The sequence below is a fragment of the Telopea speciosissima genome, chromosome 2, assembly GCF_018873765.1.
Source record: "Telopea speciosissima isolate NSW1024214 ecotype Mountain lineage chromosome 2, Tspe_v1, whole genome shotgun sequence".
NCBI classification, from domain to species: Eukaryota; Viridiplantae; Streptophyta; class Magnoliopsida; order Proteales; family Proteaceae; genus Telopea; species Telopea speciosissima.
Genome location: NC_057917.1, coordinates 1,420,738 through 1,437,341, shown reverse-complemented (window position 1 = coordinate 1,437,341; position 16,604 = coordinate 1,420,738). Strand labels below are relative to the sequence as shown.

The following is a 16,604-nucleotide window of genomic DNA, read 5'->3' as shown; positions in this document are numbered from 1 at the left end:
ATTCCACAACCTTTCTATGGAGATCTTCTCGTTACACGTGTCAGTTGCATGCTCTGTAGGTCAAAGTCCAAGGAAGAATACTAATTAATAAGCGTTTCTAGCCTCTCCATTAGAAATGTCTGAAAGTTGCAGAAAGAAAGAGAGAGAGATCGAGAGAGTTTTTCTCAAGAACTCACTCAAGAATCACAAAAATGGCTCAGATGGAACGGATGCAAAGACAAATGGAAAGTCGAACTACACCTAATACACCTACGGTAGAACACCTTCTGAACGGTAACTAATCTCAAACCCTAAACTCCATGGATGGATCTGTATTCTTCTTCTTCTTCTTCTTCTTCTTTTAATGGTTCTCAATTTGGATGCAAAGATGATTTGAATTTGAATAATAATGTGATGGATGGTTTGAATGTATGTTTGTTTGGATTCCAGAAGACAATGGGTGGTCGGCACCAACGACACCGTCGTTAGGGATGTACGAAGAAGATCACGGGGGGCAACATTCGAGGAAATCGGTTCTAGCAAAAGTGAAAGAAAAGGCTAAAAGATTGAAACATACTCTTTCCAAGAAAAAGCACAATCATGATGATAATGCCACTCCTTCATGGGGTGTTAAGTTGGAAGACGAAGATCAAGCAGACGTTGAACCTGAATATTTGGGAGCTCCCAGTAACTAATTAATTACTCTACTACCATCTCTTTCTCCCTTTCTCTTGTGTTTTTTTCTGGTTAGTCTCTTGGTTGTTTCCACGTAAAATGGGCCGCAAATTTTGAGACTAGATCAGCAGCTCCCTGTACGTGAAGGCTTCATGTACGATTTTGTGACAACACGTGTCCTTTTTATTTTCATAAATATCCTTCTATGCTACCATTGAGAGTGTTTAGAGGGACATTTGTGGAAGAAGAAGAAGGACATGTGTTGTCATGAAAATTGTACGTGAAGAGAGGACACATAGTTGTCATAAAATCATATGTTGAAGCAAAAAGGCTCCTGTCCTATAGTGGCGGGAGCTGGAGTGTCCAGCCCAGCAAAACCACAACAAAAACAAGGGTAGGGTGGTCATTTCACATGTGGGCTGTTTTTGGGTGGTTTTGCTGGGCTGGAAACTCCAGCTCCCGCTACTGCAGGACAGGAGCCAAACCCATGTTGAAGAAACACAAGAAAACCACATGTGAAGAGAAGGCACGTGTTGTCATAAAATCATATATAAAGAATTGTCACACTATTGGATCAACTCTTTATGCATAAAGGCTTCACGCATGGTTTTCTGATGATACGTGTCCTTTTGCTTTCATAAATGTTCATCCACACTACCATCTAAGAGTGTTTAAGGGGGGCATTTGTGGAAGAAAAATGACATGTGTATGAATGTGAAAACATACGTCAAGAGTTGTTACATTTCACTTCGGACCAGTGAAAATCTAGAATCTTTTGGTAGCTTTCGCTACTTTATATCCAAAATCTCAAAACTAATGTAAAGGAATTAAGCTTTCACTTTTGAACATTTTATGTCGAAATAATAGAGACTTTTAAGTGAAAATCACTAAGAAAATGTCATTTGATTGTATAAAAAACCATAGGAGAAATGGATGCTTGCCTTGAGATTTTTATGAAAAATGGGAACAAAAATTCTCTCTACTTTTTCTTTCCCCTCTTTCTCATGAATTCAATAGACAGATTTTGGAAATAATGTTCTCTCAATAGTTTTTGCAATGGTTTTTTTTTGACATCCTGTCAACTATGGAATCTATAGATAGATACCTAGTTCTATCACATGGCGAGTCGTATGGAACTAAAATTTTATGGACAAATAAACCACAAAATCCTCTACATACATATTCATATTTCAAATAAAATGCAATTGGATAACAAGCAAAATAAAGAATTAAAAAAAAATGTAGATCCATATATGCTAATAGTTGGACCAGACTCCAGAGAAGGTGCATGTTAATATATGGGTAAGAGATGATCGAATTTGGGTTTGCAATTTAAACATCTCCAATCCAAGACCATTCATTACATATGCAAAGGTGACAATTAATGTGAGATCATCCTTCCACATGATACAACTAGGGGTGTTAAATATAAATTCCATTATGGATTGCATATTCTAAAAAATATTTTTACTTTATAGACTTTTTCTCTCAGACGAAAAACTAGTCAAAGAGTTTAGGAGAAAGTTTTTCTACACTGTGGGTGCAAGAAAAATACTAACTATTTAGGGTTATTAATGTCTATCCCCTTTAGTTTACAGTCGATAATCCCCCTTTACTGTTCCTAATACCCTCTCAACTCTCATACCATCCAAACGGCTTAATCCCTTGACCATGACTGAAGGAAAACCGTCCCCAAGAGTTTAAACGCTCGAGTTTCCTTTTCCATTGTGTTGGGAAGGCATCCGAACACAGTTGAAAGGTATGTGAGGAAAAGGAAAATGTATGCATATTTCACCACACTTCACAAACCCAAATTCAAGCAAATGTAAGGGAGTTTTTGTAAGATGATGAAAACTTTATTGTTGCTTGGGAGATTATCACATAAAAAATATGGGAGAATGTTCTTTGTGCTGCAGGCGTAGGCTGCACCCAGACACATGGGGGTGGGCGTAATGACCACCCTGCCCCCCTGAGTGGCAGGCCCATGTGTCGGGGTGTAGTACAGAGAACATGAACCCAAAAAATATTTATGCGAAGTTGATTGGGCATGTGACCTGAGGTTAGCATATTTTACGAAACCCAACAATTGACACCCCTACTTCTAGCTTTGACCATTAATAACATCTGCTTCTTTCTTTCTTTCTTTCTTTCTTTTCCCATTTATTAATACAGTGTATGAATCGGAGATGGTATCTGAGGCGTGTAAAGAGTCATCAGGGCAGCAACCAAGAGCGAACTCAGTGATCTCTGATAAGCATGTGGTTGCTAACAATATCACCACTCACTGCGAGGAGGAACATGACAAAGACAAAGACAAAAACAAAGACAAAGTACTTGACGACCCAGCTGCCAAAAACAAGTCCTTTACCCAAACGGTAACTGATAAGCTTGCGCCGGCCTGTGCAACCATCACTGCAACGCTCGCTCCGGCTTATGCCACTGTATCTGAAGCTACCAACCTTATCGCTTCCAAAATTCACATCTCCACCTCCTCCAATGCAGACAACACTAACACTAATAGTGTCGGCAGCACCAGCACAAGGGCTGGTTCCAATGAGCACCTATGGGACAAAGGCGTGTCGATGAAAGAGTATCTAATGTATAAACTGGAACCGGGTGAAGATGAGAAAGCCCTTTCTCAGGTGATCGCCGAAGCCATCAGTCCAAGGAAAGCACAGTCCGGTGGTGATAACCGCGAAGTGGGCGTGGTGGGGAAGGTAAGAGGTGTTGTTTCTTCTTTGCTTTGGAGCAATAATGATTCCTCATCATCTGGGTTGACAACAACAACGACGACAGCAAACAATGCATCCACAAATATTCCTGTCTCTACCAATGCTAGTACAGGTGCGATTATGTTCTCATGATCTTCTTCTTGGCTTTCGATATTTTCCTTAATGATCTCTCATGACTCAGGGAGAGTTTTTATGGTTTTAATTCTTGCAGTCCTTGAGGAAGAGGAGAAGACCGAGCCAAGGAGGCTTCAAGCAAACTAAGAGTCTTAAGTCGGACACTTTGCTGTACTAATACAGAAGAACTACAAGACTACAGTACAGAGACTTGCAATATTGGCTGAATTAGGTTCCAATCTTCATGAAATTCTAAGAATATATGTTATGTCTGCCTTTATTTATCTATTCCTTACAGTATTTCCCCAAAAGAATAAATCAGTTCTCAGTTTGCATCTTTAAAAAGAGAATTGCATCAAAGGTGAGTGAATATTTCAATGGGATGGGATGCGCCCAATTTTGTACATGAATCTTAAATGTTCAAGTATAAATTTTGTACATGAATCTTAAGATTATATTTTGGTGGCTAATAGACCATTTTCTCTTTCCTTTTCTTTGGGAGTGTTGTTCCCAGTAGTACAACAATCATAGACTAAGGCGACGTGTGGTAAATGTCTGAACAAAGAACGCCCGTTCTTGACTAGAAATGTTCTTTGGCGTTCATGGTCTAGAACGGCGTTCTGAGACAAAAAATGGCTTTTTGGTAACGGTCTCAAGAACGTCGTTCTGAACGAAAATGATGTTTGGTAAAACTTGTTCTTCCCTATTTGATGTTAATTATAATAATGCCATTTCCTTGTCAATTATACCAAAAAAATACTTGTAAAATCCTTTTCTCTTACTAACCTTAGCATAAAATTAAAATATCTCATTAACATAACCAAAGTAAGTATAAAAATATTTCAAATTTCAAAGATGCCATTAAAATTGGGTTCTTGTGTAGATTAGTATCATAACTGACTATGCTACGTATAGTTGAATAAAAAGGGCCTTGGTAGATTCGAACCACCATCCCCTTGGAACATGCTCATGTGCCAAGTGCTCTACCAATTTGAGCTATAGACCCATTAAGTAGAGATCCAAAACAAAAATATAACAAAAAATATCAAAGTAGCATGAATCTCTCTACATGAGGAATGCAATGAGCAAAGGTCTAAAACAAAAATACATCAGGAGAGTCGCAATGAAATGAATCTTTGCATGAGAAAGTTGACAAGCAAGATTTCCATAATTGAAGTATGGGCAGTGGAGTTTTCTCACACTAACACCTAAAGCCCTCCTATTTACTCAATAAGAACTCATGGACTCAAAAAGAATCATTGAAATTGACTAGAAAAATCAATACATGATCAAACATACGACTGAGACAAGTTATCAAACTCGGCAAGTACCTTATCAAAATGAACCTAGCCTATCCAAAGCCATGCCAACCAAATCATCATCAACATTTATACATGCCTCTAAGAACTGAAAATTATGGATCAAAGAAAGGGAAAGGAAGCTTCTTGACTTCTGATTACATTGTCACAAATCAGCATGTATTTGCCTTCCAGTTGAAGGACGGACACCTTGGGTAGATGAACACTTCAAATTTCCAGCCAGGGTTGATGGCTAGATGATGAGTGATGATAGGAATTTCAGAAATAGTAACTAAGGGTCAGAAATAGAAACATAGTTCCACAGAAAGATCCAGCCATTGGATGACAAAGAAACTGCAGCCGAAGGTAGCTTATACCCAGGGAAATAACATAATAAACTAGGATTCGATCTAATGGTTGGATATGAGAAAAAACAACTTGGAAGTTGCTGCTAGAAATACCCAGGATAGAGAAAGTGCCACAGGGTAAATTAATCTTCTATTCTTCAGTCTAGCAGTAACAAGACTGCTCTTCACAAATTGCATGTGAACCAGAGCATTTGGCTTCCCTAGTATTCATTGGAGTATATAAATTGGTCTTTAATTGAAGGGTCTTGACTTAATTAAGGAAATTGACAAATTGTGTTTATTAATATTCTCAAGGAAAGGATTTCTTTCTTTTGCTTCCCACTTGGGAAAAGAGAAGATGGAGGGGATGAAGGAAGGGAGGAACCTTTCATCAAAGGGTGTATTACACAACATAGTGTGTGATTCCAAGCTTAAATGGCAAGGAAAACAGGTTGGCTTGTTTATAAAAAAGCATTGAGAGGACCAACACAAACTAAAGAAGAAAGAGCAAGTGGACAAAGGGGAAAAGTAGAAACTTAAGTGAATGCTACTATCGATAATGGAGCTTCTTATGTAATCACCGTTCTAGGGCATAAATCCAGAAAGACATTAGCCTCAGCCCAGCAAAAAGAAAGCAAAAAAAAAAAAAAAAAGGGTTTTGGAAATCCAGAAAGCCAAAGATCGCAGGTTTTGGAAACCCTAAACTCCCTGAAATCTCAGGGTTTAGAGATTCTGCTTGAGAGAGAGAGAGAGAGTCACCTTCGTTGTTGTCAAGAGGACCACTGATGTAGCAGAGGGTTGTGTGGAGAAAAATCCTAAGTAGCAGAGGGTTGCTCCAATTCCTAAGAAGGACCACTGATGTAGCAGAGGGTTGCTCCAATTCCTGAGAAGCACCACTGATTTAGCAGAGGGTTGCTCCAAATCCTGAGACACAAGGGAGAAGAATCGTTACAGATCTAGTCAGTGTAAGGGTATTTATATAATATCCCTGCATATGTTCTAATATAATCCTACTTGTATTAATATTCAGGCTATGAGGGGCAATCTAGTAATTAGCCCATCTGACCTCCCTAGTTTCCTATAAATACTAGCTGGAGGCAGCAGTCTGGGTATTCCAAACTAGATACTCAGGGTGTAATGCTTTAAGTAACCTTGTGCTTAAACCCTAAACTCTAACAATCTTAAAGCATTAGGACTTTCGTTTCTCTACGATCAAGATCGACTTTGAATTTGCGGATTCACGTTTGGCTTTAGTGTTTTTTTTTTCTCGGATCGATTCTGGTTGATTGATCGATTTGTGCGATCAATTTTTGCATCAGTTTTGAGAGATCAACGTGCTTCGGTGATTTTTCTCCAATCGATTTTCGATGGTTTTCTCCAATCGACTTCGTGGTGGTATTGATCGATCTTAGAAGACAACTGTGAAAGAAAGAAAAAACAGAATTCATTAAAGGGATTTGCAGGTTGTCAGGGAGCTTTTATCAAGGTGTTGTTTATTTTGATTAAAGAATTCAATAAATGCCTGCATCATCACCTTATGGCAGAAACATTTTTTAGTCAAAGCTTTTCTTAAAAGGCTTTTGGCTGATTCAAAAAGGCAAAGTGGAAAATCTGACCTTGTTTCCAAAGTTCCTTTCTACTTCCTTTGATCTGAAAAAAAAACAAAAAAGAAGAAAGGACAAAAGGAGGTTGATTAAAGCTTTTGTCAGATTTGTTTGAAGGCTTTTGTAAAACAACAATGGCACCACTGCATCCTTTTTGGCAGTAGCTAAAAAGCACTATTGAAGATTACCACTTTTGGCACTAGCTTCTTTGTCCGGACCAACCTTTCGGTTGTTTGAATTGGAAGATTACCTTTTGGCAGTAGCTTCTTGGTCTCTATCTGCGAGCAGCCAACACTGCATCATAGCCGACACCACTGTAATTTTGCGATCCTTTCCTCCGTCATCTAAATTCAGGATTCTCCATCTCAGGTGTGACTGTTCCTTGAGCATTTATTTTTTATTTGAATTTTTGCTTGGGCATATAAACAAATCACATAAATATGGAGAAACACGCTGTTCCAATTGAGATGATCAAATTGAAAAGCTTTAGTGGCTCTGAGTTCAGTTCTTGGAAAAGGAGGACTCAGTTTGGACTGAAGTACCTTTAATATTTTCTACACCGTAGTAAATACTTTTTCTGATTGTACGGACCTAACTGAAGCCCAATGGATAAGTGATGAGGACTTTTGCAAAGACTACTTATGGAACTGCCTATTAGATAGGCTAGCAGAGACCTACAGTAAATATGAGACTGCAAAAGAGATTTGAAAAAACCTAGAAGCCCAATTCATAAAGGAGGAGGACCTATCAAAAATTCACTTGGTTGACAAGTTTATGGACTTCAAGTTTCAAGAAGACAAGGAAATACTTCCACAAGTAACAGACTTTGAGAACTTGAGAACAAAACTGAATCAAGAAAACATCCCTATTGTTGATGCATTTTTAGTGGGTGCAATTATTTTTAAGTTACCCTTTACGTGGCATTCCTTTAAAACTGAGATGCATAGGAAGAAAACACAAGTGGGGCTAGATGATCTCAAACGATTCATTAGAATCGAAGATGAGAACAGAGCCAGAAACAACTTGGAGATGGTGAAACAACAACAGGCATCTACCAATTTAGTTTCACAATCCAAGAAAAATCCTAGACAGTCTAAGCCACCTAAGAAAGAACCCCAACAGTTGGAGGCCAAAAAGATTAACTTTAAAAAGAAGGGCAAGTGCCGCAACTGTAGAAAGTGGGGTCACTATGCATCTGAATGTAGGGGTCCTAAGAAAGGGAACACTGACACACCACAGAAGGAAATTCACATGTTGGTGGACAAGACTGAGCCTACTAACTTTGTTGCCATGGTTGGCAAGGGTAAGGGGTTGGCTAGTACATCTTCAGATTGGGGGTTAGATTTTGGAGCGACTTGTCATGTTTGCAATAGTAAGAACCTGCTCACTGATGTTGTTCAAGTAGCAGAGACTGTTACTGTTGCAAATGGAGGCGTCGTAGATGTGATTCAATAAGGGACAGCAAACTTGGTCTTATCATCAGGTAAAATACTTACTTTGAAAAATATTAAAGTTTTTTCTGGTTTTGAAAAGAATTTAATTTCCATTGGAATTTTACTTAATGCTGGCATGTCTATTACTTTTAGTAGTGGTAGAGTAACATTATCTGTTAACTCTTTTTATTTTGGATGTGTTTATAATTTGAATGGTATGTTTAGGTTGAGTTTAGCTAATGAGACAATAAACTAGGTTAACCATACTTCACTTGATCCCAAATTACTACACTGTAGGTTAGGACATGTAAATGCTCAAATTAGCTAAAACTCATAATTTATCATTAAATACTTCAATTAGATTTAACAGATGTGAAGTGTGTGCTCAAACCAAAATAACTAGAAAACCTTTCAGACTGATTTCTAGAAGCACTCAACTTCTTGAACTTATACATTCTGACATTTGTGACTTTAAAAGCTATGCAACTAGAGGAGGTCGGAAGTATTTGATAACATTTATAGACGATTTTTCTAGATATTGTCATTTATACCTGTTAAAATCTAAAGATGAAGCATTTGAAAATTTTAAAATTTTCAAGAATAGGGTAGAAAATCAGTTGAACTTGAAAATTAAAAGATTTGGAAGTGATAGGGGAGGAGAATACAAATTGACAGAGTTCAAGGAATTCTATGCCTCTGCGGGCATAATCCTTAAAACTATTGCTCCTTACTCACCTCAATCAAATGGCATAGCTGAAAGAAAGAACAAGACGTTAACAGAGATGTTAAACTCTATGTTATTGACAGCTAGCATGTCCTCTTGTTATTGAGGAGAAGCAGTGTTGACTGCAAATCACATTCTAAATAGACTACCACATTCAAAACTGACTTCTACACCTTATGAACTATGGCATAACCATCCATGTAGATATGACACTCTTAAGGTTTGGGGCTGTATAACTTATGTTAGGATATAAGACCTTAGGAGACCTAAAGTGGGGACTAGAACAAACACTTGTGTTTATCTAGGTTGTGTAGAAGACAGTGCTGCAGATCGATTTTTGGATCTATCAACCAATGTGGCGATAGAATCTAGGGATGCCATATTCTTTGAAGATAAATTCCTCAGAGATAAAGACCTGCCCTTGCCTGGTTTGACTGAAATGGTTACAGAATCACCTTTGGAATCTGAACTAATTGTTTTTTACACTACTCCCACAATGCTCCCTGAATTAGAACTTAGAAGAGTATCTACTAGAGATAGGGTACCCAGGAATTTTGGTGAGGATTTTGTGACCTACCATTTAGAGGCCGATCCATCCACCTATAAGGAAGCGATGAGATCTAGGGACTCACTACTATGAAAAGAATCCATTGATGAGGAAATGAGCTCTTTAATGCAGAATGAGACCTGACATCTTGTTGATCTGCCTAGAGGGGCTAAGACAATAGGGTGTAAATGGGTATTAAAGAAGAAACTTAATCCGGATGGGTCTATAGCCAGGTATAAAGCACGATTAGTAGCTAAAGGCTATACCCAGGTGAGAGGGATAGATTATTTTAATATCTACTCCCCGGTCTGCCATTTGGCAACGATAAGGATTCTTCTTGCCATAACATCTATTGAGCACTATGTTGTGCATCAAATGGATGTAAAAACGACTTTCCTTAATGGAGACCTAATAGAAGAAAACTATATAAACCAACCTGAAGGGTTTGTCATCGAAAGTTCTGAAAAAAGAGTTTGTAAATTAAACAAATCTCTCTATGGTCATAAACAAGCACCTAAATTGTGGCATGAGAAGTTTGACAAGACAGTAAAGAGCCTTGGTTTTCAAACCAGTAACTCGGATAAGTGCATTTATTTTTTGTCTGAGTCAAACAAGGTCGCGATTATTTGCTTGTATGTAGACGACATGTTGATTCTCGGCTCCGATCTCTCTGTAGTGAGAGACATTAAAGAAACCTTGTCCAAAAAATTTGACATGAAAGATTTTGGTGTGGTAGACACCATTCTTGGAATGAGAGTCAACTTCGATGAGCAAGGGATCACCCTTAGTCAGTCTCAGTACATTGAGAGGCTACTTTCTAGTTGTGGATACAGTGATTGTAAATCGATTGAGACACCCTATGACTATAACAAATGGTTGACACCTAACACAGGCGACACCGTGAATCAGTCAAAATATTCTAAACTGATTGGTAGTCTCATGTATGCAATTAGTTGCACTAGGCCAGACATAGCCTTTACGGTAGGCATGTTAAGTTGTTTCACTAGTAATCTTGGAAAAGAGCACTGGGATGCCCTGACGAGGCTAACGAGATACCTTAAGGGTACTCTAGGTTATGCTTTATGTTATACTGGACATCCTCCAACTTTGGAAGGATATTCTGATGCATCTTGGTGCTCAGATTTGGGAGACAGCAGATCCACCAGTGGTTATGTATTTACACTAGGAGGAGCAGCTGTAGCATGGAAGTCCCAGAGACAGACTAGTATTGCTCTGTCATCTATGGAATCGAAACTTTATGCTCTAGCTTCTGCGGGAGATGAAGCAGAGTGGATAAAGGATCTGATCATGTATATTCCATTGAGGAGTTTTAAGTTCAACTCCATATCTATATTCTGTGATAATCAAGCAACAAAGACGATAGTGAATAACTCACTCTTTAATGGTAAGAGGAGACACATCAGGCTGAAACAGGTCATGCTGAATTGTCGAACAGAACAAGGGATTATCACTTTGATTGATGTGAGATCGAAGGATAATACGGCAGATGCCCTTACAAAAGGATTGAACAAAGATCGAACATTCAAAACTACGGGGGAGATAGGGTTAAAGACCATTTAGTCAGGTCTTAACCTAACCCAGTATTATTTTGAATTATTCGAATCTCATCTAGCATTGGTAAGCATTCGAGACAGTTTATATGTTTCAGATAATTTAGTTAGATTACTAAGTATGGGGGTTTGTGAAACCATTCCAAACTTGATGGTGTAGCAAATTTTCATGTGAAGTTTTCTTACTTTGTTATTCCACAAAGGAATATGAAAAATATCTGATATGTTTTAATGATATTGTGCTAGTCTTTATGTCATTCCAAATTTGATGACATGTCTTTCATAGTATGGTGTACCATTCCAAATTTGATAATACAAAATAAATCTATGACTGATATGACGAACACAGTATTCCAAATGAAAACATGGTATGGTCCTTATGATAGAGACTATATAGGATTGAGTTCTTTTAAAGAAACTTGATGATGATGTTTATTGTTTTTTATTTACCTTCAGCCATATATGGAATGTAGTAAGTTCTTATTGTTGAACTAGATACTATTGTACAAATGATTAGATTCATATTATCTTATGAAATTCATATTTGACAAATTACAGAGAATGACGAAAATGGAGGAGAACGGTTGAACCTGGATCTCGATGATGATGACTTACTTGATGAGTAAAGTCACATGGATTGCAAGGACTTTTCCTTTTGATTATTTCTTTTGGTTTAGCCACTTGCATGTGGAACTTCGGATTTATTGTTGGGTTTAGTTTTGATCTAAAACCCTAGTTTTATTTCTTGAAGTTTACTTATTTGATTTTTGGATTATTGTTATTCAATTTATATTGATTCAATTACTGATTGAACAATGGTTTCTATACATGTGTGGTAGATATATGTAGAACATAGGAGGAGATTGTAAAGGTATTTATATAATATCCCTGCATATGTTCTAATATAATCCTACTTGTATTAATACTTAGGCTGTGAGGGGCAATCTAATAATTAGCCCACCTGACCTAAACCCTAGTTTCCTATAAATACTAACTGGAGGCACCAGTCTAGGTATTCCAAACTAGATACTTAGGGTGTAATGCTTTAAGCAACCTTGTGCTTAAACCCTAAACCCTAACAGTCAGATCTTCATCCCAACAACGATCGAGAGAGAGAGAGAGAGAGAGAGAGAGAGAGAGAGAGAGAGAGAGAGAGAGAGAGAGAGAGAGAGAGAGAGAGAGTGAGAAGTAGAGAGACCAGAGAGAGAGAGAGAGAGGGATAGAGAGCGAGAGAGAGATGAGATCGACCTGGAAGTTTCGCCTGCTACTGCTCTTCCTTCCCCAGATCTGTCTTTCGTTTTTTTGTCTTCAAGCCTTGCTCACGGGTTTTGGTTGTGAATCCCGCGATTACTCGTTCTTGTTCTTTGGAGACGGTCTATAAAGAACGTTCTTTACATCAAATATTCCTCCGGTTCGTTCTAAAAGAACAAAAAAACGAACCATCAAACCAAACAAAAATTCATGTTTTTTTGTTCTTAAAGAATGGAAAAAACAGTTCTGAACACTGTTCAGGCATTTACCAAACGTAGCCTAAGGAACAAAAAAAAAAAGCAGGGCATGAGAGAGAGAGTGCTATGGTACTATGGTTTTGAAACACGTTGGGCATATTCTCTTCTAAGTTGGGTTAGAATTTGGTTAGACATTCGGGCTCATAGAGTTACTTGGGCTGGGGCTGTTTGGTTCCCTAATTACATTCCAGGCACTCTTTTACTGCCAGGAGATGCCTTTAGATGCTCTGCGGATGGCTGACCAACTCTTGAAGAGGTGCATTCGGTTGGATCTTCAGTGTTGCTTTTGTTGGGTGGAAAGGGAGAACGCTTTTGTTGGGTGGAAAGGGGGAACCGGGATCACCTTTTCTTTCGGTGTAGCTTCACAAATCAAGTTTTTTTTTTTTTTTTTTTTTTGGGGGGGGGTGGGGAAGATGATGCTCTTCTAGAGGCAACTTTGATAGCCAAAGATTTCAGTGGGTTTGGATCTATAGGTGATGTGGGGAAGTTGGCTTTTTGTGCAACCATGTGTCACAGTAGATGAGGGAAAAGGATCAATAGGAGATTCCATAACAAATCGAAGATTAGACAAATAATGATCAAGGATATACAGTCTGATGTATTTCACAAATGTCATTTCCAGTCAGTGACTGGGAAGAATACCCACAAAAATTCCTACATTGCCAGCCATTGGATATCCCTTGGGTGTCGCTGCCTTAACTGGCCTCGTGAAGTCCTTTCTGGTTTCTTCCTTCTGTCTCTGATGTTTGTTGGAATGTTTATCTCGTGTCCGCTGCATGTGTTTTTAGGGTGTGCCTTTTTTTTTGTTGATATCCCATGATTTGGGTGATAGCTCTTTTGTACAATCCCTCTCCCCCCTTTTTTCCTGGTTCCCCTAATGAATAAAGTAATACTAATCCACCAAAAAAAAAAAAAAACCAAAGGAAGAGTTGAAAAAGTTATGAACCGCAGGCTTTTTTGGGATTCTGGAATATCATAACTGATTCACTGATCATATACGTGGGTAATGGGAGTAAGCGTGAAATTGGATTTCTTCTTGTCCTCTCTTCTGCTTCTTTGGATTGTATTGTGAATTGGGACTCCAAACACATGTTGAAGCTGAGGCAACGGTGATGAAGATCAATGAGGCTAAGCGGATCCATGGTCGTCTTCTTGGTCATTACAGTGATGGAAGGACAGTAGGAGTTGCGCATTGGATCTAGGAGTGTCAATGGGTTGGGTTGGGCCGGACCTGTCCTAAACCCTAACCCAACCCTAGAGGCCTTAACCTAAACCCTGACCCGACCAGACCCTGCCAGGGCCAAGAAACCCTCAACCCAATCCCGACCCTACCAGGATTTTTCCTGACCCGACCCAACCCTGATTGACCCTGATAGGGTCGGACCAGGTCGGGTTGACCCTGATTGACCATAACCCTGATTTTCTGTGTAATCCCATGTGCCTTAAGGGCTTTTTTGTCTTTTGCTTTTAAATTTTTTTATTAGGCCATATATATAAATAAATATTAGACCAATATATATATATACTAGTAAATGTGCACGTGTGGGCTTCTATTGGGTGAGAGAGATTCATGCACTCGGATCCACATTTGTGGTTTTGCCAATAGCCAAAACCAATAACAAATCAATTAATTAAACCCCGCAATATAATTGGTTTATGAAATTAAAATCATTAATAATTGAATTGGTTTTAGTTTACTTGACCCCATGCTTTCTTTTAATTTCCTAGGAAAAACATTTGGGGCAAAGAACTCATGGGAGGTCCACATACAAAAATAGATAGAAAGGAAAGGGGCACTAACACGGGGAGAAGTAGAAACAAGTGATATACAGAAAGAAGCCACAAAAATTGATAACAAGGCAACACCCCGCCAATGCAGATCATCTCCACTTTTTCCCTTCCTAAACCTTATCCCAACACTGACAAGATGCGCAAACAAGTGATGTGCACAACTGAGCAATGACACTCTGCAATATGCAAACATCAGTGAGAGATGGGAGAGGGCAAGTAGTGGCAGTAGTAGAGAGACAGAGAGGAACCATGTAAGAAACAGTTAACAGAAAGGCTTTTTATCTTGTTGAAGATCAACTTATCGGGTTTTTCTTTCAATACACCCATGTAACATTTTGAGTATAAACATTGTGATTACTTTATATGTTAAAGCTCTCTGCAAGTTAATACAAGAATCCAAAATCTAATACAAGCATAACTCAATCTGATTAAGAGAAGAAGAAATATGGCTTGTACAGAATTTTTTGAGGGCCTCTTTTACAGGAGTTCTTTCCAAAATTTTCTTGAACAAAAATGTAACACTCAAATACCACCACAGAAAGAAAAAAAGAAGAAAAAAAGGTACGGGGAGGAACTGAAATATATAGTTCCAAAATTAAGGGGCAAATAATCGTGAAATCAAGAAACATGATATCCATGTGAAAGCAAATTAAAGCAGTAACAGAAGAAATTTGCAGATATATCTGTGGCCCTACTATTCAATTATTGCTTTAAACCTAGAGGAACTTCTCCTAAAGACAACTTGTGTCATTTGATGTACTTGCCATAAGACCTGTTTATTTATCTCTTCCTGCTACTGCCACAGAAAACTAAATCATGCTTATTCTCTCTTAACAATCCACTTTAACATTATCTCTTTGGCTAGACAGCTTCAGGCAAGGTTTTCCTCTACCCAGACATGTACTCTAGTTCTCCAGAATTTATAGAGTGGTACAGCGGACCAAGTAGAGCATGGCTGTTAACATAATGAAAAATCATGGGGCAAGGCTCAAGTTCAAGAGTCAGATCATACATAACCCACAGTCAACTCATCCTTAAAAAGTATAACAGTGTTCTTATCGAGACCTCAATCTCACATTTTTAAATGGAAACAAAATGATCCGATGAGCACAACACAGAGATCCCAAACTGAGATCAGAAAAGACTAAAAGAAATAAAGTTCAGAAGAATAGCTTACTTGAATATTATTCCTATCCTGCATATTTTGACTATTATTAGGACCCCAATAAGGAGCATACAGTGAACAGTTAATATCTTCAAGCTCGAAAAGAAGAAATGACAAGAAGTAATGTTTAGAGAAGATAAATGGAAGTGCTATATTGGACACCGGTAGATGATCTGAAGAATAAAAATAAAAGCAAGGCTACAATTAAAAAAAAATGTTAGAACAAACAAGTAACTAAAAGATTTAAGGGCGCACGTTCTCTATCTGGGAGCGCATCTGGGCACAGGCTGCACCTAGACACATGGAGCAGGACAAGGGCTGGGTTTGCATCATTGGGGGGGGGGGGGGGCTGGTCATGTCGCCCACCCCCCATGTGATTGGGCATACCCTGCGCCCCCAGTGCAGAGAACTTTATCCTAAGATTTAAATAAGATTGCAAATGTAAAAATAAAATTAAGCATACACAAACTAAAAGAAACACCAGACAAGAGGCAAATGACAGGTCGATGGACGTCATCCAAACTCGAGGTATGCCTCATCAAGTCATCAGAACAAGAGGTATAATAACAAATATTTGTTTGGCAGGTATCAAAAATCGAAATATCAATATATATTCTTTAATTTTCACATTCAGATTGTCCATCAACATAAACTTTGGAGTTTCCCTATTCATCCACTTTTATCATGTGTAAATTCTAGACAAAACCAGCACATGCGCTTGTGTTTATAGGACCAGATTTATGGCGAGTTGACAGTTCTGGTTTGACTACTACATCCATCTCATATTCTTTTTATCTGTAAACAATCTAGATGTCCTCCTCACATTGAGGTAGCTGCTAAAATATCCACATCCATAGTTATGCTTATAAATTACTACCCTGAATTCTTCTATAGCAACAATAGAGACAGAAATTGCTTTTTCATGTTTTCCTGTTTTACAGATGAATGGAAATGTTTCAAGGCTATCGGCACAGAGTCATTATTTTATCCACAAGTCAAGGTATAAAGAGAGGGACAGTCGACAAGCTGTCACCAGACAATAGGGGAAATTATATAAAACTCAAAAACTTTATGACAAACCTGAGGTGATTTTCGAGCTGCTACTTTCAAAGCTTT

The 16,604-nt window shown here is 38.3% G+C and overlaps 1 protein-coding gene across 1 annotated transcript; it reads left to right on the top strand.

The window, feature by feature from the left end:
* Positions 1-191: 191 nt before the first annotated feature.
* Positions 192-3,622, top strand: LOC122653187 (low-temperature-induced 65 kDa protein-like). Its single transcript, XM_043847130.1, has 3 exons — positions 192-273; positions 430-666; positions 2,827-3,622. Exons 1-3 carry the CDS (start codon positions 192-194, stop codon positions 3,516-3,518), a joined length of 1,011 nt encoding a protein of 336 aa, XP_043703065.1. The 3' UTR covers positions 3,519-3,622.
* The last annotated feature ends 12,982 nt before the right edge of the window (positions 3,623-16,604 follow it).

Excerpts from the sequence above, each read along its gene's own strand:
- LOC122653187 (XM_043847130.1), top strand. The coding sequence starts at position 192 with ATGGCTCAGATGGAACGGATGCAAAGACAAATGGAAAGTCGAACTACA. Across the intron at positions 274-429 it reads GGTAGAACACCTTCTGAACG|AAGACAATGGGTGGTCGGCA; the intron begins GTAACTAATCTC and ends TTTGGATTCCAG. Across the intron at positions 667-2,826 it reads TGAATATTTGGGAGCTCCCA|TGTATGAATCGGAGATGGTA; the intron begins GTAACTAATTAA and ends TTATTAATACAG.